This window comes from Triticum urartu, chromosome 4 (genome assembly GCF_003073215.2).
Source record: "Triticum urartu cultivar G1812 chromosome 4, Tu2.1, whole genome shotgun sequence".
NCBI lineage: Eukaryota > Viridiplantae > Streptophyta > Magnoliopsida > Poales > Poaceae > Triticum > Triticum urartu.
Genome location: NC_053025.1, coordinates 568180122 through 568205864, shown reverse-complemented (window position 1 = coordinate 568205864; position 25743 = coordinate 568180122). Strand labels below are relative to the sequence as shown.

General features: G+C 45.4%; 4 protein-coding genes across 4 annotated transcripts; 2 read left to right on the top strand and 2 right to left on the bottom strand.

The window, feature by feature from the left end:
• The first annotated feature begins 6905 nt into the window (after positions 1-6905).
• Positions 6906-13676, top strand: LOC125552739 (histone-lysine N-methyltransferase, H3 lysine-9 specific SUVH1-like). The gene is given in 4 exon segments (XM_048716410.1): positions 6906-7142; positions 9936-12475; positions 13525-13535; positions 13537-13676. Coding segments are annotated over 3 exon segments (2553 nt in total). The 5' UTR covers positions 6906-7142; positions 9936-10041; the 3' UTR covers positions 13645-13676.
• A 2356-nt stretch (positions 13677-16032) lies between these two features.
• LOC125554178 (annexin D4-like) lies at positions 16033-17352 on the bottom strand. The gene is made up of 2 exons (XM_048717772.1): positions 17102-17352; positions 16033-16984 (listed from the first exon to the last, which is right to left on the bottom strand). The coding sequence occupies exons 1-2, from the start codon at positions 17289-17291 to the stop codon at positions 16071-16073; spliced, it is 1104 nt and encodes a 367-aa protein (XP_048573729.1). The 5' UTR covers positions 17292-17352; the 3' UTR covers positions 16033-16070.
• A 2509-nt stretch (positions 17353-19861) lies between these two features.
• On the top strand, positions 19862-21778 carry LOC125552737 (annexin D3-like). Its single transcript, XM_048716408.1, has 6 exons — positions 19862-19952; positions 20051-20196; positions 20266-20496; positions 20573-20788; positions 21197-21286; positions 21407-21778. Exons 1-6 carry the CDS (start codon positions 19877-19879, stop codon positions 21605-21607), a joined length of 960 nt encoding a protein of 319 aa, XP_048572365.1. The 5' UTR covers positions 19862-19876; the 3' UTR covers positions 21608-21778.
• Positions 21779-21897: 119 nt separating this feature from the next.
• On the bottom strand, positions 21898-25485 carry LOC125552738 (mitochondrial fission 1 protein A-like). The gene is made up of 5 exons (XM_048716409.1): positions 25244-25485; positions 24210-24339; positions 23297-23418; positions 22766-22829; positions 21898-22210 (listed from the first exon to the last, which is right to left on the bottom strand). Exons 1-5 carry the CDS (start codon positions 25334-25336, stop codon positions 22110-22112), a joined length of 510 nt encoding a protein of 169 aa, XP_048572366.1. The 5' UTR covers positions 25337-25485; the 3' UTR covers positions 21898-22109.
• Between the last annotated feature and the right edge of the window lie 258 nt (positions 25486-25743).

Sequence of the window (25743 nt, the reverse complement as noted above, 5' to 3'; positions counted from 1 at the left end):
CTTGCTGTTCTTCTTGAAGTTCCCCTTCTTCTTCCCTTTGCCCTTTTTCTTGAAACTAGTGGTCTTGTTGACCATCAACACTTGATGCTCCTTCTTGATTTCTACCTCCGCAGCTTTCAGCATTGCGAAGAGCTCGGGAATAGTCTTATTCATCCCTTGCATATTATAGTTCATCACGAAGCTCTTGTAGCTTGGTGGAAGTGATTGGAGAATTCTGTCAATGACGCTATCATCCGGAAGATTAACTCCCAGTTGAATCAAGTGATTACAATACCCAGACATCTTGAGTATATGCTCACTGACAGAACTGTTCTCCTCCATCTTGCAGCTATAGAACTTATTGGAGACTTCATATCTCTCAATTCGGGCATTTGCTTGAAATATTAACTTCAACTCCTGGAACATCTCATATGCCCCATGACGTTCAAAACGTCGTTGAAGTCCCGGTTCTAAGCCGTAAAGCATGGCACATTGAACTATCGAGTAGTCATCAGCTTTGCTCTGCCAGACGTTCATAACATCTGGTGTTGCTCCAGCAGCAGGCCTGGCACCCAGCAGTGCTTCCAGGACGTAATTCTTCTGTGCAGCAATGAGGATAATCCTCAAGTTACGGACCCAGTCCATGTAATTGCTACCATCATCTTTCAACTTTGCTTTCTCAAGGAACGCATTAAAATTCAACGGAACAACAGCACGAGCCATCTATCTACAATCAAACATACATAAGCAAGATACTATCAGGTACTAAGTTCATGATAAATTTAGGTTCAATTAATCATATTACTTAAAGAACTTCCACTTAGATAGACATCCCTCTAATCCTCTAAGTGATTACGTGATCCAAGTCAACTAAACCATGTCCGATCATCACGTGAGATGGAGTAGTTTCATTGGTGAACATCACTATGTTGATCATATCTACTATATGATTCACGCTCGACCTTTCGATCTCCGTGTTCCGAGGCCATATATGTATATACTTGGCTCGTCAAGTATAACCTGAGTATTCTGCGTGTGCAACTATTTTGCACCCGTTGTATTTGAACGTAGAGCCTATCACACCCGATCATCACGTGGTGTCTCAGCACAAAGAACTTTCGCAACGGTGCATACTCAGGGAGAACACTTCTTGATAATTAGTGAGAGATCATCTTATAATGCTACCGTCAATCAAAGCAAGATAAGATGCATAAAAGATAAACATCACATGCAATCAATATAAGTGATATGATATGGCCATCATCATCTTGTGCTTGTGATCTCCATCCTCGAAGCACCGTCGTGATCACCATCGTCACCGGCGCGACACCTTGATCTCCATCATAGCATCGTTGTCGTCTCGCCAATCTCATGCTTCCACGACTATCGCTACCGCTTAGTGATAAAGTAAAGCATTACAGCGTGATTGCATTGCATACAATAAAGCGACAACCATATGGCTCCTGCCAGTTGTCAATAACTCGGTTACAAAACATGATCATCTCATACAATAAAATTTAGCATCATGTCTTGACCATATCACATCACAACATGCCCTGCAAAAACAAGTTAGACGTCCTCTACTTTGTTGTTGCAAGTTTTACGTGGCTGCTACGGGCTTAAGAAAGAACCAATCTTACCTACGCATCAAAACCACAACGATAGTTTGTCAAGTTGGCGCTGTTTTAACCTTCGCAAGGACCGGGCATAGCCACACTCGGTTCAACTAAAGTTGGAGAAACTGTCACCCGCTAGCCACCTTTGTGCAAAGCACGTCGGGAGAACCGGTCTCGCGTAAGCGTACGCGTAATGTCGGTCCGGGCCGCTTCGTCCAACAATACCGCCGAACCAAAGTATGACATGCTGGTAAGCAGTATGACTTATATCGCCCACAACTCACTTGTGTTCTACTCGTGCATATAACATCAACACATAAAACCTAGGCTCGGATGCCACTGTTGGATTTCGTAATAATTTTCAAAAAAATTCCTACGCACACGCAAGATCATGGTGATGCATAGCAACGAGAGGGGGAGAGTGTGATCTACGTACCCTTGTAGATCGACAACGGAAGCGTTAACTTGGTTGATGTAGTCGTACGTCTCCACGGCCCGACCGATCAAGCACCGAAACTACGGCACCTCCGAGTTCTAGCACACGTTCAGCTCGATGACGATCCCCGGCCTCCGATCCAGCAAAGTGTCGGGGAAGAGTTCCGTCAGCACGACGGCGTGGTGACGATCTTGATGTACTACCGTCGCAGGGCTTCGCCTAAGCACCGCTACAATATTATCGAGGACTATGGTGGAAGGGGGCACCGCACACGGCTAAGAATATGATCACGTGGATCAACTTGTGTCTCTAGGGGTGCCCCTTGTCTCCGTATATAAAGGCTTAAAGGGGGGGCTGGCCGGTCAAGAGGTGGCGCGCCAGGAGGAGTCCTACTCCTTCCGGGAGTAGGACTCCCCCCCTTTCCTAGTTGGAATAGGATTCGCGGAGGGGGGAAAAGAGGAGAGAGAGGAGGAAGGGGGGCCGGCCCCCTCTCCTTGTCCTATTCGGACCAAAGGGGGGGAGGGGCGCGCGGCCCATCTCTGGCCACCTCTCCTCTCTTCCACTAAGGCCCACTAAGGCCCATATACCTCCCGGGGGGTTCCGGTAACCTCCCGGTAATCCGGTAAAATCCCGATTTCACCCGGAACGCTTCCAATATCCAAATATATGCTTCCAATATATCAATCTTTATGTCTCGACCATTTCGAGACTCCTCGTCATGTCCGTGATCACATCCGGGACTCCGAACAAACTTCGGTACATCAAAATGCATAAACTCATAATATAACTGTCATCGTAACCTTAAGCGTGCGGACCCTACGAGTTCGAGAACAATGTAGACATGACCGAGACACGTCTCCAGTCAATAACCAATAGCGGAACCTGGATGCTCATATTGGCTCCTACATATTCTACGAAGATCTTTTATCGGTCAGACCGCATAACAACATACGTTGTTCCCTTTGTCATCGGTATGTTACTTGCCCGAGATTCGATCGTCGGTATCCAATACCTAGTTCAATCTCGTTACCGGCAAGTCTCTTTACTCGTTCTGTAATACATCATCCCGCAACTAACTCATTAGTTGCAATGCTTGCAAGGCTTCAGTGATGTGCATTACCGAGAGGGCCCAGAGATACCTCTCCGACAATCGGAGTGATAAATCCTAATCTCGAAATACGCCAACCCAACATGTACCTTTGGAGACACCTGTAGAGCTCCTTTATAATCACCCAGTTACGTTGTGACGTTTGGTAGCACACAAAGTGTTCCTCCGGCAAACGGGAGTTGCATAATCTCATAGTCATAGGAACATGTATAAGTCATGAAGAAAGCAATAGCAACATACTAAACGATCGGGTGCTAAGATAATGGAATGGGTCATGTCAATTAGATCATTCAACTAATGATGTGATCCCGTTAATCAAATGACAACTCTTTGTCCATGGTTAGGAAACATAACCATCTTTGATTAACGAGCTAGTCAAGTAGAGGCATACTAGTGACACTCTGTTTGTCTATGTATTCACACATGTATTATGTTTCCGATTAATACAATTCTAGCATGAATAATAAACTTTTATCATGATATAAGGAAATAAATAATAACTTTATTATTGCCTCTAGGGCATATTTCCTTCAAATTTGAGTATTGTGATGGAACACTTCTACAACAACACATGTACGAGTATCTTGATTCTGCCATAAAATCATCATGGATGTACATGCATGACAGAAAACGTGACCTATTGTGACAAACACGTATCATCACATAATTGTTTTTTGGTAGTGAGAGGAGGCTCTAAACAATAGAACTTGCTTGTTGCTTTGGGGCAAATCCTCTAGTATGTATAGGTGTCGGGAGAGGGGAGGGGACACCACCTATGGGAGGACTCCCCTCCTTAGTGTGTTAGCCTAGGGGAGGAGAAGTCCTCCCACTCCAATTTGGGCCCCAAGCTTGTCCAACAAGCTGTGGGGGGAGGGGGCGCTGATACATCTCCAACATATCTATAAAATTTGATTATTTCATGTTATTATATCATCAATCTTGTATGCTTTATATGCAATTTTATATCATTTTTGAGAACTAACTTATTAACCTAGTGCCCAGTGCCAGTTCCTGTTTTGCCCATTTTATTGTTTCACAGAAAAACCACACCAAACAAAGTCCAAACACGATGAAACTTTACAGTGATTTTTTCTGGACCAGAAGGGACCATAGAAGCTTGGGGGAGACCAAACGCTCCACGAGAGAGGCACAAGCTCACACGGCGCGCCCCCCAGGGGGTGTCTCAGTTTGAGGCCCCCTCACAACTCCGTTTGACCTAATTCCAGACCCATAATTTTTCTAAAATCCAGAAACCACCAGAGAGAGAGACCCGAAATAATTTTTCGGCCGCCGCAGGCCTCTATTCTTTCGCGATCCCATCTGGAGGCCTTCGTCGGTACTCTGCCGAAGGGGGGATCGATCACGGAAGGCCCCTACATCAACCTTGCTGCACCTTCAATAATGTGTGAGTAGTTCCTCACCGGACCTATGGGTCCATAGCAGTAACTAGATCTCTCTCTCTCTCTCTCTCTCTCTTTGATCTTGGATACAATGTTCCCTTCGAAGATCGATATGATGTAATACTTTTATGCAGTGTGTTTGTTGGGATCCGATGAATTGTGGGTTTATAATCAGATTAATCATCGAAAGTAATTGAGTTATTTATGAATTTTATTATGTGTGATTGTTATAGCTATGTAATGCTTTCCGATCTATGAGTTATCTTTGGCCAAGTTGATGATTAGATCTTCAGTGCAAGTGGTGCATAGTAGTAGGTTAAATCTTGCCGTGTCCTCACCTCGTGACGGAAGGGGTAGCGAGACACGTATTTGTATTGTTACTACTAAGTATAAAACAATGGAGTTTGTTCATATTAGTTGATCTTATTTCATCTACATTATGTCATCATACTTAATGCATTACTCTGTTTGTTACGAACTTAATACCTAGAGAGGCAAGCATAGAAGCGCCGCTGAAGTGGAGTAATAGTAGTAGACATCACTAAGTTTAACGGTCTACTTGTCACGGATGTAATGCATATGTACCGATCATGCCATGAATAACATCATAACTATGCATTGTTCTACCAATTGCTCAACAGTGATTTGTTCACTCAACGTTTGTTATGTTCTTAAGAGAGATGCCTCTAGTGAAAGCTATGGCCCTTGGGCCCATTTAAATCATATTACTAAAACCCTAAATATCTTCCTGTAATTTATTTAGTTTTGTAATTTATATATCTCCTACTATCAAATTTTATCCTTGCAATTAACGAGTCCAAAGAGATTGACAACCCTCTTGCCCGCGTTGGGTGCAAGTATTTGCTCTTGTGTGTGTACGTACTGCTAAATGTTGTTTGCGTGAATCTCCTATTGATTCGATAAACCTTGGTTCTTTACTGAGTAAAATACTTTCTGCTACTGTACTACTTCACCATTCCTCTTTAGAGAAATCCCAATGCATATCACAAGTAGAAAGAAGAATTTCTGGCGCCGTTGCTTAGACAATTTCATCAAACATCTCATGGTCCCTTCATACACATTATCATTTGCTTGCTCTATTTTTTACTTTCTTTTATTTTGCTTTTATTAGTATCACTATTTTTTCAAAAATACCAAAAATATCCCCGACACACACTTATTTCTCGTGGAGGCACGGATTTGCTTTTGCAAGAGGCATAAAGAAAAAAACGTGCTCCTGGTTCGGTTTTCCCGTCTATCTTTTTTTGTGTGGAAAAAAAGTCTGGCAAAACCTATCAAGAGTGGATCTAGTTTTGAAGATCTCAATGCGAGGAATTCAACGGTGAAAATGATTTGAGATTTGGACGCACAGTTTAAGAAATAAAATGTCTTGAATAAACGAATATATGAAAAAGGAAAAACCCCCAGATTGCGACAAGTAGCGCACATGCAGTGCGCCACTTATCACAACGTGGCGGGTGGGGGTGATCTTTGCAAATAGTAACCTTAATTATTAGGAAAACTATCTAGATTAACCGACTGATCTATCTCGGACATAAGCCTCGTCTAACGCTTGCCACGCGTCCTGGGGGGACCCGCGCATCATAGCTTCCCACCCTTTGTTCTTATCCCAACCGAGGAAGCTCTCGACCACACGACTTTTCCTCCCTATACATTACACTTGACCACAAAACCACTTCGGCCAATCTCTTGAATCTCGTCGGCGCTACATGCCATGGGTGCGCCGCTCGCGGTAGCGTTCATCGGCATTGCAATCGAGGAATCTCGCCGGGGGCGCTGCAACTGGGTTAGTTGATGCTGTAACCGGCGGGCTGCTGCAATCTAGTGCGTGACAGTGGCTGCTGTCGCCGACATTGCAACTGCACGGCTTGCTGGCGCTCCAATGGCGGGAGCGGCCGCATCGTCGGCACCGTCGGCCGTTGGCTGCGGTTGGGGTTGTCGAGCAAGTCGATGCAACGCCGCCGGTGTTGCGGAGGAGGAGCGCGCAATCCCTGGATCTCGTCGGCGGCGAGGGATGTTTCCACGCAGCGTGCGAAATGTCGGTGGAGTGACGGACCTGCAGTGCAACACGCCGGTGGACAGGGTAGAGCTACAATGCCCGACGACGGAGCTGCAGTGCAACGGTCGGTCCGCTGATGAGGGGGGTGCGGCTGCTGCGTTTCAGCTGGCTGCGTTGACCGATCGAAGGGTTCGGGAGCAACAGATCCGACGGCCCAGGTGAAGTAATCAGTTGCTTGATTTGTAGCAATGGCCTAATTATTTCTCCCACCCCGCTAGTGATTTCGCCGAATCGGCCGAACCGACGCGTCCCACTCCCACCCCGCTAACCGTGCTCAGGCGACACGTGACAGCACGTGACGCAAATCTCATCCTGCTCACTCCACTCCAACTCACCCGACAGAGAGAGGGGAACAGAAAGCCCTAAATCTTCCCCGCTCTTCCCCTCCGTCTCTCCCCCCTGCCGTGGCGGCGCGGCGGCGCGATTCCTTGGCTGCCCGGCGGCCGCGGCTCACGGGACCAGCGGCCAGGGGATCAGCGACGGCAGGGCTCGGCTCCCTCCTCTCCTCTCCCTCCTAATCAAGGTAAGAAACGGAGATCTGCTACCCGCGTACTACATGGTCGTAGAATGTTTTCCTAGCTGTGGGTGGATCGATGTCGCCGTCCACATGATTCCGGATTTTTGTTTGTTTTACATCAACATGGTCTTGGAATGTATCTTGCTGCGCATACGATTGTTGATGGGAGTTGTTTCGCTTGTGCGATGTAGAATTTTTTTATAGCGTACGCGCATTGTAGATGCCAAGAGGATGGTTGGGAGGAAAAAGATGACTAGGGGAGCTGCTGTTTTCGGGGCTCTCGCTGCTATGTCTTTAAGCTATGGCTGTAATTGTTCGTTCGGCTATGATAAGGAAGAGGAGACCACACGGTGAATCTGGGATAGAAATGGAGGATAGGTTGAAATCATTAGCCACTGTGCTAAACTGAGATATGATTGTAGTCTGGTACAATTCAAGAAACTACTTGGCTTCATTTTTTGCTCTCCGATTCGGGGGCATTACTTATGTTGCTTAAAAACATAATGATGTCTATCTCTCCATTTGTAAATCACAGCAATAAGAAACTGAAAAACCTGATTAGACCCTTATATATAAGAGTTAAGGGCGTAGTTAGACAATCAGGGATTCTGTTAGCAACTCTCTCCTCAGATGCGCAGCTACGTCCCATCTCTGTTCAATGACCACATTGGCCATGACTAGGGTTTGTTTTCTCCACTCATTTTAGGGAATTTTCTCTCGTGTGTTGTACAGTGCTCTGTGCCAACACGTGAGACTGCAACTGTTGGGTGAGTGATTGGTCTATAGCACTGTCCTCATCTGTTCACATGGCATATTTGATGGACTGAGCTTTATATGCACTGCACTTTTTGGTATGCGTAGCATGTGATGTATGTATCACTTTATATCATGTGTGTACTCTTTGTCTCCCATTGTAGAATTCACAATTCAGAAAAATAAAGAGTGAGGGATTTAAATTAAAATTTGACAAAATGAAGCTAGGTTGCAATTTTTGTACTACCTTGGGCGGGATGGTAGTGCTGCGGTGTGGATTTACAGCTGTCAGTCAGCCAACCATTGGCAGGATGCGCGGGCTGGCGCCTAGCGGTGAGATGTTGCTTGCGGTGGATCTGGGAACATGGCCACACATAGTGGGGACATACGCTGCCTCTTCGAGCCCGCGTGTCATGATCGTCTTGCATGCTCAAGTGTTGCTACAACGTGGTGCGTGAATCCAAAATAGCTTTTTCGTACAAGTTGCAGCCCCCTCCCCTGCCTTTGTGCCTAACACAAGCCTGTCTGAACTCTTCCAGAGTTGCCGGCGACCTCTTCCCTGTCATCCTCCTTCCTAAATTCCTTTTCCTGTGAGCCATCAAATCCAAAGCTTTCTTTCAGGCCGTTTAGGTGTGGAGTACTAGTCTGATCCATCTTGCTCAGTCTGTACTTGTGCACAAGATCAATCTTTGCGGGGTCTTGTACTATGAATGCATATAATAAGACTTGGCTATTACCTTTGATCGTTAATCAACCAATTTTCAATGTGCACATGTGTCCACCCATGTTTAATTGTAGTGGTTGCTGTTACTCTGTAATCCTATGTTGCAATACTTGGTATTTGGCCATGCGGGTGCTTGAGGGATGATAGTTCCTTTATCCCATGGATGACAATTGGCACAAAGTTATACTAATTGTTACCATTTTTAATTCTCAGCAGGGTAAGCATTTTAAAGCATCAATGTATTGCCAGCTATTCTTTTTGAACTTTTGTTTGTTTATCTGCAACTGTTTTCATACCAATATCAAATATTATGTGTAAAATTTGCTCGTTTCGACTTGGTGTTGTACAAATGGGAAGTCATTGTCCAATCTTAGTTCTGTCGTCGTACATATTCAAACAGCAAACAACAAGTCTATCAGTTCCTACTAATAGGTCCTTTTTGCTTAACTCATTCGTCGTCCTATGCTCCTTGAAGTTGTCTTAGCTCAAAGCCATTTGTAGCGTAAAAATGGCTGAACTGTTTGTGTATAAAATTTTCAGTTGGCATAATGTCAGTTATACTAATTGTTACCATTTTTAATTGTCAGTAGGGTAATCATTTTAAAGCATCAATGCATTACCAGCTATTCTGAACTTTTGGTTGTTTACTTGCAACTGTGTTTGTACCACCAATCCACCATCAATTATTATGTATTAAATTTGCCATTTTTCTGACTTGATATTATACAAATGGGAAGTTATTGTCTAATCTTAGTTCTGTTGTCGCACATATTCAAACAGCAAGCAACAAACATATATTTGCTTCCTACTAATAGGTCCTTTTGGCTTAACTCATTCTCCATGCTACGCTCCTTGAAGTTGGCTTAGCTCTGAGCCATTTGTAGCCTAAAAATGGTTGAACTGTTTGTGTATAAAACTTTCAATAGTAAGTATTACTCTATCTGAATCCAGAAAAATGTTGTTTTTGATTTTTCATGCTGTCTAATACACAAGCTTTAAGATACTTTGCTGCCATAGCTTATAATTTTTATTTTTTAGGGTACCATAGCTTATAAATTAGGAAAGAAAATAATACCATGGAAGCATTGTGTCGAATACTAATGCCATTTTTGGATGGGCAATCTCAATATTACAAAAGTAACAATTATTTGTCATGATTATGCTATTAATTTTGCATGTCTTTAATTGTAATCTGATGAACAATCAGACTTAATTTTTTTTCTAGATCTGCCGGTAATACTTCACTATCTGCATTTCACAAATAACAGTTTAAGTTCTTTATGAATTCTACACTCAAGGCACTGAATGATTTTTTTTTTCAGCTTTCTCTGAAGTATGGCTTGTGGACTAGTGTAGACCTGTAGACAAAGACACAAAGGAATTGCTGGCATAAGTCTTCATTTGAGAAAGATCAGTTGGCAGCTTACAATGGCTGGAAATCAGCAGCCGGCTTCAGTTGTGTTGGATTATGCAGCAGTCCTCGACGCCAAACCCTTGCGCACACTGACCCCCATGTTCCCTGCACCGCTTGGGATGCACACTTTCACCCCTAAAAGCTCATCTTCAGTTGTCTGTGTCACCCCATTTGGACCATATGCTGGAGGTACCGAACAGGGAATGCCTGGTGGTGTTCCGCCAATGTTAACATCACTGTCCGCTCCTGCAGATCCCAACCAGGTGCAGCCATATACGGCTCATATGAATGGAACTTCTAATGCTAATGGTACTACAAACAACACAGTGGTTACCCCTGTGTTGCAAACTCCTCCAGCACCCACTATACAGGAATCTGGTAAGAAGAAGAGGGGGAGACCCAGGCGTGTGCAAGATACCACTACTGTTCCTTCGGTTCCTCCAGTTCAACCGGTTCCAACGGTTCCTCCAGTTCAACCGGTTCCAACGGTTCCTACAGTTCATTTGGTTCCTTCAGTTCCTTCAGCTCCTCCAGAAGTTAATAATATTGTTCTCCAGACACCTCCTTCAGCCGTCACACAGGAATCTGGTAAGAGGAAGAGGGGACGACCAAAGCGTGTGCCAGATGTTTCTGTCTTACCAACTCCATTGCCTGCAGCAGATGGTACACCTATTTTACAGACACCTCCTGCATCTAGTGTACATGAATCTGTTACAAAGAAAAGGGGGCGGCGACCCAAGCTTGTGCAGGATAGTCCAGATACTTCAACTCCTCCAGTTCATTCAAAAGAGAGTAAGCCCTTTATGCAGACTCCTTCTGCAGTCACCTTATTGGAGGGTGGTAAGAGGAAGAGAGGGCGGCCGAAGCGTGTGCCTGATAGTTCAGTGACTCCTTCAAGTCATTCTGGCCTTTCAGTAGATGTTGACAGTGGTGACACATCAAAACGTGGACGGCCTAAAAAAATTGACACAAGCCTGTTGCACCTACCGTCTTTGTTTTCAGACGATCCCAGGGAGTCCGCAGATAATGTGCTTATGATGTTTGATGCACTGCGACGACGGCTCATGCAGTTGGATGAGGTGAAGCAAGTAGCAAAGCAGCAGCAAAACTTGAAGGCTGGGAGTATCATGATGAACGCTGAACTTCGCCTCAATAAGAACAAGAGGATTGGAGAGGTTCCAGGTGTCGAGGTTGGTGACATGTTCTACTTCAGAATTGAGATGTGCCTGGTAGGGTTAAATAGTCAGAGCATGGCAGGGATAGATTATATGTCTGCTAAGTTTGGTAACGAGGAGGACCCCGTGGCCATTAGTATTGTGTCAGCTGGTGTGTATGAGGATGCCGAAGATGATGATCCAGATGTTCTGGTTTACAGTGGACATGGCATGTCTGGTAAGGATGACCAAAAGCTTGAGAGAGGTAATCTTGCACTGGAGAGGAGTTTGCATAGGGGTAATCCCATTAGAGTCGTTCGCACTGTGAAAGACTTGACTTGTTCAACTGGTAAGATATACATATATGATGGCCTTTACCAGATCAGAGAAGCCTGGGTGGAGAAAGGGAAATCTGGTTTCAATATGTTTAAACACAAGTTGCTCAGAGAACCTGGACAACCTGATGGCATTGCAGTGTGGAAGAAGACTGAAAAATGGAGGGAAAATCCATCCTCTAGAGATCGTGTTATATTGCACGACATATCATACGGTGTGGAAAGTAAGCCTATCTGCCTTGTAAATGAGGTTGACGATGAGAAAGGTCCTAGCCACTTCACCTATACAACTAAACTTAATTACATGAATTCCCCAAGCTCAATGAGAAAGATGCAAGGCTGCAAATGCACAAGCGTATGTCTACCCGGTGATAACAACTGTTCTTGCACGCATCGAAATGCTGGTGACCTTCCTTACAGTGCTTCAGGCATACTTGTTAGTCGGATGCCTATGTTATACGAGTGCAATGATTCATGCACTTGTTTACATAATTGCCGGAACCGGGTTGTACAAAAAGGTATCCAGATCCACTTTGAAGTGTTTAAGACGGGAGATCGAGGTTGGGGCCTGCGTAGTTGGGATCCAATCCGAGCAGGCACATTTATCTGTGAATATGCAGGTGTAATTGTTGACAAGAATGCTCTTGATGCAGAAGATGATTATATCTTTGAGACCCCTCCTTCGGAGCAGAACTTAAGATGGAACTATGCACCAGAATTACTGGGTGAACCTAGTCTTTCTGACTTAAACGAATCATCTAAGCAGTTGCCAATAATTATTAGTGCAAAACATACTGGTAACATAGCTCGCTTCATGAACCACAGCTGCTCACCTAATGTTTTTTGGCAACCAGTTCTATATGACCATGGTGATGAGGGATATCCACACATCGCCTTCTTTGCAATTAAGCATATTCCTCCAATGACAGAGCTTACATATGATTATGGTCAGAGCCAAGGTAATTCTGGGTGTCGGAGGACTAAAAGTTGCTTATGTTGGTCTCGCAAGTGCAGGGGTTCCTTTGGCTAAATGATCAACCTTTAAGGGATGATTTGCCAGTTGAAGGTTAGTGATTTCTGATTATTTTTTCCTTTCTGTACATTACTTTTCCGAAAGATGTCATATTTTCATTTTATTGGTGTTATCTATTGGAGTTTCAAGGGTGTGATGTTTTCTGAGATGTTGATAGATGCAAATATTCCAGTAGAGCATTGCTCGTTTGCACTCCTTTACAAAGTCAGGAGTCACAGTATATAAACGGGGCATATGCAGTATTAATGTTAACTACATTGGCTTGGAATCTGAAAGGTAGCAAGAAAGATGTGCCAGTGGGATCCCTTCATGTCTAAACACCGCAGTGTCGGTCAGAAATTGTTTAAACACCGTAGTGAGAAAATACTGAACATGTTGAACACCATATACACTCTGGCACACCAGTCTCCATGCCTACCAAGAACCAGGATAAATAGCTCACCTGTGCTCGAGCACCGTTTTGGATATCCGATAATGTTGTTTTATGCCACATGTGGGTTATTTTCAGAACACTTCTCCCTCTCTTGATTTTGAAACACTGAGCTTATTTTAGTTATGATGAAATTTGCATAAGGCTCAACACAGCAACTGCTGAAACTGTTTGTTGCTCATCCGCCTGTAGAAGCTGTTAATTGTACGTGTGGGTCGTTTTCTGATGACCTTATCTTTGATGAACAGAAGCAGCTGATGGTCGTGGCATTATGAGTGAGGTGTTCCAGCCACAACTGGAAGAACTTGCTGCCCCTCTCTATCCGGGGTTGGAATGCGCAGTAGAGTACAAAGGACTAGATGTTGTAATAAAGGGCCATCTATGTTTCTATGGTGTTGTTAGCTGTAGTTGAGTGCTCCGGGGTTTAAAACCAACCAGTGGAATTTTATGCATTGTCGTTGCAAAGATGTTTCGAGCCGCAGTGAATCTATCGTTTTTGATTTGTAATCCTAGCGGATCAAATGCACCCTGTTATTGCCGTGGAGAGCAAATGAACGGCAAAATTCATAATGATCCAGCTGGGATTGCCCATGCTCGTGCGTGAGGTAAAAAAGATGGGGGCAGACGGCAGGGAGAGCGCCGGCCCCCCTATTTTTATTTTATGATTTGGTGAATGGATTTGATGGTTGATTGAGTAGATTTGGCGCTTTCGGTTTTTCAAGTGTTTCTTTTTTCTTCTCTCGTGTTCTTGTTCTTCCCCTATTCTTTCGAAACTTTCCTTTTTTGTTCTTGATCAGATTTCTTGTGGAGGATGGTGCTCCTGCTCCTATGAATAGGCTCGCTTTTCGGCTTTGCTGTGTAATTTGGTGCCTTTTACGTGTTTGTTGGTTTGACTACAAGAACTGAATCTTTTTTTCAAGTTGGTCCATTCGGTATATATAGTGTATTTCAAATGATTTGAAGCTCATTTGCATGTAAATGGTGATCTGTGACATGTTTAAAAAAATGAAGTGTTTGAAATGATTGAGCCCGTAACTCTGGCTCCTTGTAGAGTAGATAGCTTAGAGAGCAAAAGAAAGCATGTATAGAAACTCTTAGCAAAAATACTGTCCTAATTTATTCGGAGGAGCATGGCCTAATTTACGGGCTCAGATGTGTCAGCTTTAGGCCTGAGAGAGAGCGTGAGATTGACTGCATGGACACTTGATTATCTCTCCACCCATAGAAAAGCTAATACTTTTTTTTCCTATGAAATATTAATTCATTTGTATCTTATGAAAAAAATTTATTTTTGAATCTTTTTACATATTTGGATTTCCGATGTTGAGATCTTTGAAACAATATTTGAATATATTTTAAATAATTTTAGAATTCATGAAACATATTTCACTTATTTCTAAAAAACAGGTTTCACTCGTCTCTTTAAAACCGGGTGTTGATTTCACTCGTTTCAAAACGCTGATTTCACTCATTTGGAAACACTTTCACTTATTTCAGAAGACTTGTTTCACCCAATTCAATTTTTTTATCATTTCCAAAAATAATGATTTCACTTGTTTAAAGCAACATATTTCACTCATTTCAAATAACACAATTCAATATTTTTCTAAATCATCGATTTCATTAGTTCAAAAATACTTATTCCACACAACTAAAAAAGTTACTAATTTCAAAGAGGCGATTTCACTCATTTCACACAATTCAGAAAAATGTTCACTCATTTCAAACAACTGATTTCAGTCAAATCGAAAAACAGATTTCACTCATTCCAAAAGACTTATTTCACTCATTTAAAAATATATAAATTTGCTCATACAGAAGAAAAAAAAATCTGATTTCGACAATTTCAGAAAACATATTTCACTTGTTTCAGAAGACTTATTTCACTCATCATTTCAAAACACAAAATTTACTCATTTGAATATCTGGCTTCATCCATTTCAAAAGCACATTCCACTCATTTCAAACAATGATTTAACTTCAGGAAAATAAATTCTCTCATTAAAAAACTTATTTCACTCATTTAATTTTTTTTACAATTTCACTTGCACAGAAAAATCTGTCATGGGTGTGTGGTGCGTTGCATGGTGGAGTGGGTCTATGTTATTTGCTCTAGACCTCTGCCAAAGCCGCCTGCACAAAAAGTGGTCAACATGCATGGGAAAGAATGACTATACAATCATGTATACGTACTATGATAGACGCATACAGCGAAGGCGTTTGCATGCACTCGGATCTTCAAGGGAAACAACCGCGGTAGAGGCACGGACCTCCCGTGCACGTAGGAATCTCTTTTCTTGAGGAAGCGCAAAATCTCCCGTGCCTTCATCTGCCGTAGAATACACAAGCCATTAGTCAGATTCGCATAGGAAGGGTGCTCAGATGTGTCAGCTTTAGGCCCGAGAGAGAGCGTGAGATTGACTGCATGGACACATGATTCTCTCTTCACCCACAGAAAAGCTAGTACTTCATTTTTCCTGTGAGATATTAATTTATTTGTATCTTATGAAAAAAAATCTATTTTTGAATCTTTTTACATATTTGGATTTCTGATGTCGTGATCTTTGAAACAAGAACAAATTTGAATATATTTTAAATAATTTTAAAATTGATGAAACATATTTCACTTATTTCTAAAAAACAGATTTCACTCGTTTCTTTAAAACTGGGTGCTGAATATGTTCCAAACGACGGATGGAGGCACGGGACTCTTTTTTTCATGAGTGGGGTGCTAGTGTGTTCATCGATCATGCTTTTTTTATCAATCATTAAAAGAGTTGTCACGTGTTTCTTTTCCCGAGGAAAGTTGTTTTCGACAAATGAGTTCAGCATAGTTGTGCTGGATTCGTGCATGCAACCTTCCAAGAAACGACTCGATAAAATTTTGTTGAGCCATTACATTGGAAAGAAAATTATTTTTATTCAATCATGCGGGATAGTGGAGATATCCATACATTTGGACGTAAGATAAGCAGTAGATAATAGATAATTAACACGATCTGTCGCTGCAAAAAAGCGATTAATCAATTAAGGTAAAATAGCAAAAAAGGAGAGCAAATTGACCGGCTCCAGCTGACCGAGCCTCAATGGATCACTTCCCGATCATGGCGAGCAGCGCGTCCCTGTAATGTCCGTGGGTGTTCTTGGCGACGGCGTCCACGAGCTTGGCCCCGTGCTGTTTCAGGTAGGCCTCCTTGATCTCCTCCATGTCGGCGTCGGACCGGGACACGACGACGCGGGTCAGCGCCGCCTTGGCCTGCTTGTCCGCCTCCTCCTTGAACGCCCCGTCGATCACCTCGCCGAAGTACCTGGCCGGCGACTCGAGGCACCTCACGGCCTCCCGCAGGCACGGCGCCTCGCCGCCGAACTCCTCCTCCAGCGGCTTGCCGTGGAGCTCCCTGTACAGCCTGAAGGTCGCCCGGAGCTGCGGCTTGCTCCTGGTGGCGAGCACCCGCACCACGAGCTCGCTCTGGGCCGCCTTGGCTACGGCGCCGGAGAGCGCCGCGGCCTCCTCCTTGGCGAGCTCCTCGTCGACGCGCGGGCCCTCGTAGCGGTAGGCGGTGACGAGCCCGAGGAGCAGGCGGTTGGCGGCGGCGTCCTTGACGCGGTACGCGACGTCCTCCTCGAGGGAGCGGTGGTAGAGCGCGTGGTAGGCGCGGCGGGCGCCGAGGAGCTCGTCGGCGGCGCGCGTGCAGGCGAGCTCGACGAGGACGGCCACCGGGTGGTGCTTCTTGTGCAGCGCGCGGTGCGCCCAGCGCGCGTCGCGCTCCCACGGGTGCATCGCCCACAGCACCATGAGGGTCTTGAACCGGGCGAACTCCGTCTTGAGGTGCCGCACGTAGTCGTCGGAGCAGCGCTCGATCGGCCCCGCCCCCGCCCCCGCCGCCGCCGGCGCGAAGAAGCCCGGGAAGCCCCTGCGGAACTGCGCCCGCTTCTCCGGCTGCTTCCTCCACCGCCCCAGCGCCGACACCAGCGCCGTCTCCTCCACGCCCAGACCTCCCATCCCTGCAGCCGACGTTCCATGGAGCATCCGAAACCCAAAGTGAGCGAACGATCAAGAAGAAGAAGAGAACACCTTTCAGTTTCAGTGCAGTGGTTAATAATTTGGTTCGCCGTACGTACCTGAGAAGGCCTTGGTGAGTTCCTGGTGCTCGTCGGCCATGGTGGCCTCCTTGACGATGCTCTGCTGCTGCTGCTGCTCTCTCCTGGGTGGCCTCGAACGCAGGGGCGACGGCGACGACGGTGGAGCTGCTGCTGCTGCTGCTGCAGTGCTGCCGTTACTGCTCGGCTGTGCTGCAAGAAACTGCTGCATCGGGCTGGCCTTTATACCAGAGGACGCACGCAGGCGTCCACCATCCAGGCATGGCCCAAATGCTTGTTAATTTATACTACTAGAGTACTAATACTATACCGCCTTGCCCATCGAATCGATCCTGCAACGTCTCTCGTGCATGCATGCATGTTACTCTACGTACCAACTTGATTACAATTCAATCCAGATAGAGGGTAACGTTGCAGGAGATTACTAGCTGATTGCCGTTCCGCGCCATCTCATTCAGACCCTGACCTGCCGTGTGTCGCTAATAGAAAAACAACCCGAGGAAATCGCATTCATGGTGTGCATGATGGCCACTCGTGCTGCACGTTTCCTTGCACAGTAAGCAAGGAACGACGACAGATGGGCAGATAGGTGTGGGCATGCACGATCGATGAGTTAATCAGTTCAACGTCCCGGCTAAATTTATTGGCAACACATGGGACTGCCGTTCATTAGGAAAGCAATCCAGCGCTGGCATGTGTCCACCTGGCTAATAAAAATGAAGAAGAAGAAGAAATCACAATGTCCGTTTTTCCCTTTCTCTCATCTCCCATTATTTTTTGCGGGTACTCTCATCTCTCATTTAGATCAAGAGTGTGGTTAGATCTCAGTCGACTGAGACTTAACCAAGTCTAAGTCAAGTGACATAACATGTAGAAAAGAAAAAAGAAAAACTAAAAAGAAAATTTTGCATGGATCTCCACGTAAGATTCCATGAATACAGAGTCTCAGTCAACTGAGAATTAGCAATCCCGTTAGACCAAATCAATATCATCTCCCAATCCTCATGGAAAGCACACACATATATTATGTTCCGTCGTGCTCGTGGCTTCCATGTGCAGATTATAAGTAGATTAGAGAACGAGTGATTTGGAAACGCGCTTTGGTCGTGCGTTCCACCATCCACCGGATGCAACCGCTCCATTTTTCTTGACATTTGTTGCAGTGTGTACTAAGGGCAGATGATCTATTTTTGACAAAACAATCGGTTCACCCCATCTTGCATGTGAAGGACTAAGGAGGAGACCAGTGCGATCTGGTTGCTTTGACAACAGCAAAGATATTGGTTGATTGATTGATTAGTAGAGCTGTAGCTGGCCGATAATCTTCTTATTGCTCAAGAGCCTTACCTGAGGGGTCACAATGGAGGACAAGTTGGGTACTGTCCTTTCAAATTTGAGAGGCAGCATTGCTCCCTGCCAGTGTGGCAGTTTATGTGTTGCAACTGGATATAAATGTTATATTAGCCCGTGTTTTACTTGCCCATATCTAATGTGATTGTGTAAATAAACGTTTTCATTGAATCCCATCCATGATTACCAACCTATGTAAATTTAAGAATTTTATTTGGTAAGAATTTATTGGCTTAAGAAAACATAATTTTATTTGATAAGTCACAAAAAGCTGAGGCAATTAGGACGGTTTTCAAGGAAAATCGATGAGAAAAACTGGAGTTAGGAAGGGTTTAATCAAAACGAAGAAGGGAAATGCTAAACGTGAACCAACTGGAAAGACATCCCGCGGCCGCGTCTTCTAACACGTGTCCCTGTGGGCCCATGCACGTCTCCACCTTTCATGATTCTTGAAACAATGCCCAACCGCATCGTCTTCCCCACGACTCTCCTTCCCTTCTCGCATCTCTCATCCCCTGCAGTAGATCTGACAAGGCGCTCACAGTGGTCCGCCGCCGCCGCTCACACCGGGTAGCCGACCGTCCCGCAACACACACTGGTGTCGCACGCCTCTTCCCCATGCATCTGGACCGGGACGCCGACCATGCTAAAATTCCACACGGGCCGGTCGCCGCTCTAGCGGCACACGACCTCTCCATCGGCATTGTTGGCACCCAGGGAGCCCTCCTTGCTGGTGCGGCGACCTATGTGCAGGCACCACCGACTGGTGGCAAGAAGGAAGGGCCCAACCCCGTGCTTGAACTTGTCCATGGCCATGGCGCCCGACATATGATTTTTTGCAACAAGGATCTTGTTGTGGTTTTTTTTTCTTTTTTGCAATAGTAGTGGTGTTGCAAAAATGACGTCGGTGAAAGACGGTGATCAATGGCGGCAACTTATTAGACAAGCTTTTGCAACGTCACCTCTGTTAAAAAAAATCTGCAACAAGACATATGTTGCAAAGAAAAGATGCAACAAGACCCATGTTGCAATGATGGAGGCGCCGCTCGACCGCTCATCCATTAGATCTGACCCGGACGATCTTTTAAAAAGATTAGTCAGCTGGTGCATAGCACGCCCCAACTAAGAAAGGGAAAGGAGAACATACGTAATATTGGACGAAGCGTTTTGCCTAACAGAAAAGGGAACTTTGCCTTGCGAAATTGACAAAGGGAACGTTATTCAAAAAACAAGATCAATGCACACTTTGAAAACATTAGAGACGGTGAAAGAAAAACTGAACCGCGGGGCCCAACCGTTCGATCTAGAGTCCCTATCGCACGCCCTCGGCCCGCACGCTCCCACCTACCAAGAAAAACTTGCAGCTCCTTCCTCTTTCGCTCCCTCCATCCAATCATCATCCTCTGTGCGTGCGTCTGAGAGCAGAGAGCAGCCAGCGCGGGAGAGATGGCGACCATCGCCGTCCCGACGCCCCTGCCATCCCCGGCCGCCGACGCGGAGAGCCTCAGGAATGCCGTGCAAGGTAACGTGCATACGACCCGCCTGCAGGGTGGACGTCTCTTTAATGTCTGCGCGATCTGTGTCAAGCGCTCAAGTTTGCCGGTCGATTTCCGTCTCAAGGCTGGGGCACGGACGAGAAGGCCCTGGTGGAGATCCTCGGCCGGCGCACCGCCGCGCAGCGCGCCGAGATCCGCCGCGCCTACGCCAGCCTCTACAAGGAGTCCCTCCTCACCCGCCTCCACGGCGAGCTCTCCGGCCACTTCCAGGCACGTACTCTCGATGATCTGTGCTTGCTGCAGTACTTATGATGACGATGTGTTCTTGCGCTAATGAAGAAAGCGATGGTGCTGCTGGCGACGGAGCCGGCGGAGAGGGACGCGAAGCTGGCGAGGGAGGCCCTGGGCAGGCGGGGCGACGACAGGGACGCGTGGGTGCTCATCGAGGCCGCCTGCGCCGCCACGCCGGACCACCTCCTCGCCGTCCGCCGCGCGTACCGGTCCCTCCATGGATCCTCCCTGGAGGAGGACGTCGCCGCCTGCCCTGCGTTCCAAGAACCGCTCAGGAAGGTGACTACTCCAGGAGAAGAACCGAGCAATCCATTCCAGAGTAGTATGTGCTGTATAATGTTCTTGGTTGTTGCAGCTGCTGGTGAGCCTGGTGAGGTCGTACCGGTGCGCGGAGGGGAGCGTGGACATGGCCGTGGCGAAGCAGGAGGCCGCGCAGCTGGCGGAGGCCATCCGGAGGAAGAAGCAGCCGCACGGCGGCGAGGTCGTCCGGATCGTGAGCACCAGGAGCAAGCCGCAGCTCGCCGCCACGTTCCGGTGCTACAAGGAACAACATGGCAGCGACATCGAAGAGGTTTATTAATCCTTTTGGTTTATAGGAATGTCATAGGATTTCTATAGGATAGGATTTGCATAGAAAAATTTTCTTTTGAGGCCTTTTGGTTTGTAGGAATGGATTCCTATTCCTATATAGGATAGGAATCAATCCTTCACATTTTGGAGGAAAAAAACATGAGATAAGACTCAATGAAAAAATTCCTATCCTATGCATCAAATGACATCTCTTTCTCTATAGGAATTGAGATGTATGTCATCTCACTTCCTATGATTTTCCTATTCGTACAACATTTCTATCCTATGAACCAAAGGACGCCTAAGCTCTTTTCATATCTACTAATAACTACTCTTCGATGTGAACTGATTGGAACAATTTGGTGAACTGAAGCACTTGTTCTTGTCGTTGTTGCTGCTGTTGTTGCAGGACATGAAGCAGTACAGCAGCAGCCAGTTTGCGAGGATGCTCAAGATTGCTGTCTGGTGCCTCACATCTCCTGAAAAGCACTTCGCAGAGGTACGTCACGGCACGCAGATCAATCAAACACGTGGGAATCTTCACTTATCATGTGGTGGGGGAGATGAGACGAGTCCTCACTGTGAGATGATATGTATACGCTCTGTGTTCGTTGTTCAGGTTATCAGGTACTCCATCTTAGGACTTGGAACAGACGAGGACGCGCTCACCAGGGCGATCGTGTCCAGGGCCGACATCGACATGAAAAGGATCAAGCAAGAGTACAGGGTAAGATTCAAGACGACGGTGACGGACGATGTCGTCGGTGATACCTCGGGGTATTACATGGATATCTTGCTGGCCTTGGTAGGGAAGGAGTGAAGATTGAAATATTTTTTTCATTTCTACTGCGAGACAAGATATTGGTGCTTGCATCAAATAAACGTCTAATAGACAGCTGATCATGTTGTTTGTTTGGGAACATCGTGTCCACAAATCATAAAAGCGTAACTTTATTAGATGTGGAAACACCAAAAATAGTTCTCTTCCTTCCATCTTATGCTCTTCTGAAATTTTCGCGTCAACATCGATCTTACGTTGGCATAAGATACAGCTCCTCTTATGCTTGTAAGATGGATTATCAGAATGATATGAACCAATGCAACAGTCTATGATCTAGCATTAGCTTAACATACATTCTTCGATCCGACAGTTGAAATGTCGTATTTACTAATAGTGCGATTAAGGTTGGTCCAACATGGAAACAGGACAGGACAAGGATAAGTGCGCACATGCATGGTCGCAAGAGTGCCAAGGTAAGATTACGCAACTTCACATCAAGTTCTTGCTCATCTAATCATCTTATTCACCGCATACCGGAGCCTCATTTCTTCCTGGACGATGAAGCAGCAGCTATGATTCCACCAGCAACAAGCCCCACAAGTCCAAAGGCGCCGGTCACAATGGCCATGCCAATCATACCATCTGCATTTAAACATCAGTCAGTCATGTTAATTCTTCCGAAGGAACCACGTGGTACAGATCACAAGTGGTATGTCAAATAATTGGAGGACGGCCCAACATTTAATTTCGTGGCATGTGAGAAAACAGATTCATATAACTCTTAACGTGTCATTTGTCGATCCTTCTCAACTTTACTGGGCACCCACTGCAGGAATGGGTTTCGGGGGATCCTATTCTTGCAGTATACTAGAAGAGCATTTGGTACTAAAGAACATTTGCCTTGATTAGTGTATTTGACATGTGTCCGTAAAGAGAGACCTGAAGGACTGCAATATCACGAAAGAAACAGCAATGGACAGGGGTGCCTTGATTATATTTCGAGATCTTATGGATTTCAACTCTAGCCTACCCCAATATGTTTGGGACTGAAAGGCTTTGTTGTTGCAGTAGTGTATTTGACATGTACAGTAAATAGTACTCCCTCCATTCCCAAACATTTGTCTTTCTAGACATTTCAAATGGACTACACATATAGTCTGAGATGGGACACTGCATGTCCAATGACATGTCCTATACCTCTTTTGGTTTTCTCTTCAAGGAGCCTTTCCAAAGTAAGAGCTTGCCTCCAGTCAGGTTGAACCTGGAGAAAACGTGATAGTGCAAATTGGTTAGCAATTTAGCCTCAAATTCAGGAGCATGCCATATAAAGGACACAAAGTAGAGCTATAGACTAAACATGACGAGTCAAACTATCATTACCAAAACTTTAATAAAGAAAGAAAATTACATTACATTCAGCCAATTCGGTAGCAGTTTATACAAAATGAAGTAATTCCAGATAGTAATTGTCTAATGGCATGTTTTCCAGTGTAATTCCTTCATTTTTCAGAAAATTAGTAAACATGATCATAAGTTCATAACCCATATATGAGTCCTAATTTGAGCTTTCTAATAAGGAAATAAAAACACAATGTTAAGATAACATTTAAACTCTCTCAACTGCCTTGATTAATACCCCGGAAACTTTCTAAATTAAGTAAAACCAAGTGCTGTCCATAATGGTAATGATGGTAGCGAGAAATGAAATGATATGTTGAGTAATCAAACCTCTAAGCATCTTTCCAGAAGCTCACGGCTTCTTGTGTAATCCCCATTTCTGTAGTGTCCAACGGCCAACAAATAGAGCTTCTCCCTTGTTTGTAGCGGACTGTTAGACTTGCCGAAAGAAGCTGAGAAATGCCAACACAAATCATGAGTTCTGCCCCAGGGAAAGCAGAAAGTTCAGATAGGAAAAGTACAAGTGTTAAGTGAGAAACAAAATGCTACAATAAGCAGGATTGGCTTGATTCAAATGAATGTGCAAGACTGGAAGCCTAGCATGAGCACAGCCTACATCTAAGTAGGATGCTTTTTTTTAAGCAATGGAAATCACATATTAGTGACACTACAACTGGGTCTTCCAGATGATGGGGCTGTTAGAAGACTGACAGGACCACTGAAATGGATATCCACATGGCAGGACCCTTTATATCTTTTCAACAACACAAATAAGATTTATGCATTACTGCTTTAAGAAGAGAGAAAAACAGCACAATCAAATACAGTAGATGATGCTCTGATCTATCCATAAAAGAGAAGATCAAAACTCAAAATTCAAGACATCTACAGCATTCCAACATGCCATGACAGTCATGTGGGTGTGGCCCTCCAACTTAACAAATGTTCTCAGGTGATAGATTCTAAGAAAAGGCACTCGCCGTTGAAAATTGAAGAATCAGAATATATCAATATGAAAGAAAATCAAAATGAACATGTGGAACAAACACACAAATAACTCAAGTACTACATGACTCCATTTAGTTCACCAAGGAATATGCATTATTTCAAGGAATATTTCAGAAGATGCGATGAACACTCATATCTTGGAAGTAGTAAAGTACTACTCAAGTCAGTCAATTCCTATTATCATTAACAAATTCGGAATAATAAAACTATTAAGTATACAGAATGGATGCATCACCTTCAAGCATTCCAATGCCACGGTTGACATCCTCGGGCTGCCTAGAGTGAACAAGCGCCCATGACAGCCTCATGAGGCTGTCGTTCTTCTGTTCTTCATTTGCAGCCTCAGCAACCTCTGTCTCACAACCCTGAGACAAAAGCACGTACAATAGTAGATTAGACAAACACAAATGAGTGCATGATCAAGCACAATCCAATTGGATATGGAAGCATACAAAAAAAAAGGTTCATCTACGCTTCACATATATAGTGGCGCGAGGGTGGAAAGGATTCAACAGAAGACAAAGATCTTGTCTCAGAATCCATTGATCAGTTAAGTAACATCAAATGCCTACAGTCAACGAAATACTCCCTCCTGACAGTGTCAAAAAACGTCTTATATTATGTTACAGAGGGAGTAACAAAGACTCGTCTCACGAAAGCACAGCATGAACTGGGGATTCGGCAAACCCCCAAATCCACATGGTGACACCCAAATTCCCCTGCAATCCGCTGAGAATCAAGGAGTGGCATGGTGGCACTGGCACGGGTTGTCCAAATGCTTCTGATTGGATAAACTCAGTCACATCACGGAAATTCGCCCGCAAACGCAAGGCAATTAGACATCAAGCCAGGCTCAATCAGTCAGATAATGGTTGCCCTAGGTTGCGCATGGGAATTGAGTAATCAAGTACAGTAAAAAAAATCACAAAACGTCTGGTTGCTGAACATGAATGATCCCTTAACGCCACCGAAAATAGCTTGACAGACAGCGATTTAGATGAACGAAGAGTAAAGCATGCAGCAGTATCGATTCCGCCCAAACACAAAATCCCCATGATGGGACGCAATTCCCCCTGGCGCTAGAACCTACAAGCCGGCAGGGACTGTCACTCAAAACGCGGCGAATTCGTGAATCCCCGCACGCTCCAGCGGAAATTGGGATCCCCAAACAAACGGGCAGCAACAGAGCTAGCGGAGTAAGAGAAGGTCCGGGCCAGAGCCGTCCGTGGGGATTTCTCGAGGAAGGGGCGGGGGGTAGGGGGTGCTTACGGCGATGATGTCGCGGTCGCAGACGGGTAGGGTGTCGCTCCCGCGGAAGATCGAGCTGACCGACTGGAAGAACTGGCCGACGTGCCCGTCCATGTTCTTCCCTTCTCCCCTTTCCGCCGCCTTTTTTGGGTGTTTTTCCGGGGCCGTTTGATCCTTGGTCGGGCGAGCCGTGTTTTATAGGAGGTTTTTGCTTCGTCACGGGAATGGAGCCTTGGTGGCTAAGGTAGAAAGGAAGGTAGCTTCAAAAAACAAAAAAAAAAAAAGAAAAAGGTAGAAAGGAAGGTATGGGCCAACTAGTCGGAGTTGCCACACGGTTGCCACGAGCAAGCGAAGCGAGGCACGACAACGGAGCTCGAGCACCCGCCTCCCCGGGCATCCGCCTCCGTGCCGTCCGATCCATCCACGCTGCGCCCCGTTGTTAGGGTAGCGGCCTCCACACCGTCCGATCTGTCAGCGACGCACTCGATGCCCGCGTGGTGTCCCTTATGCCGTCCGATCGT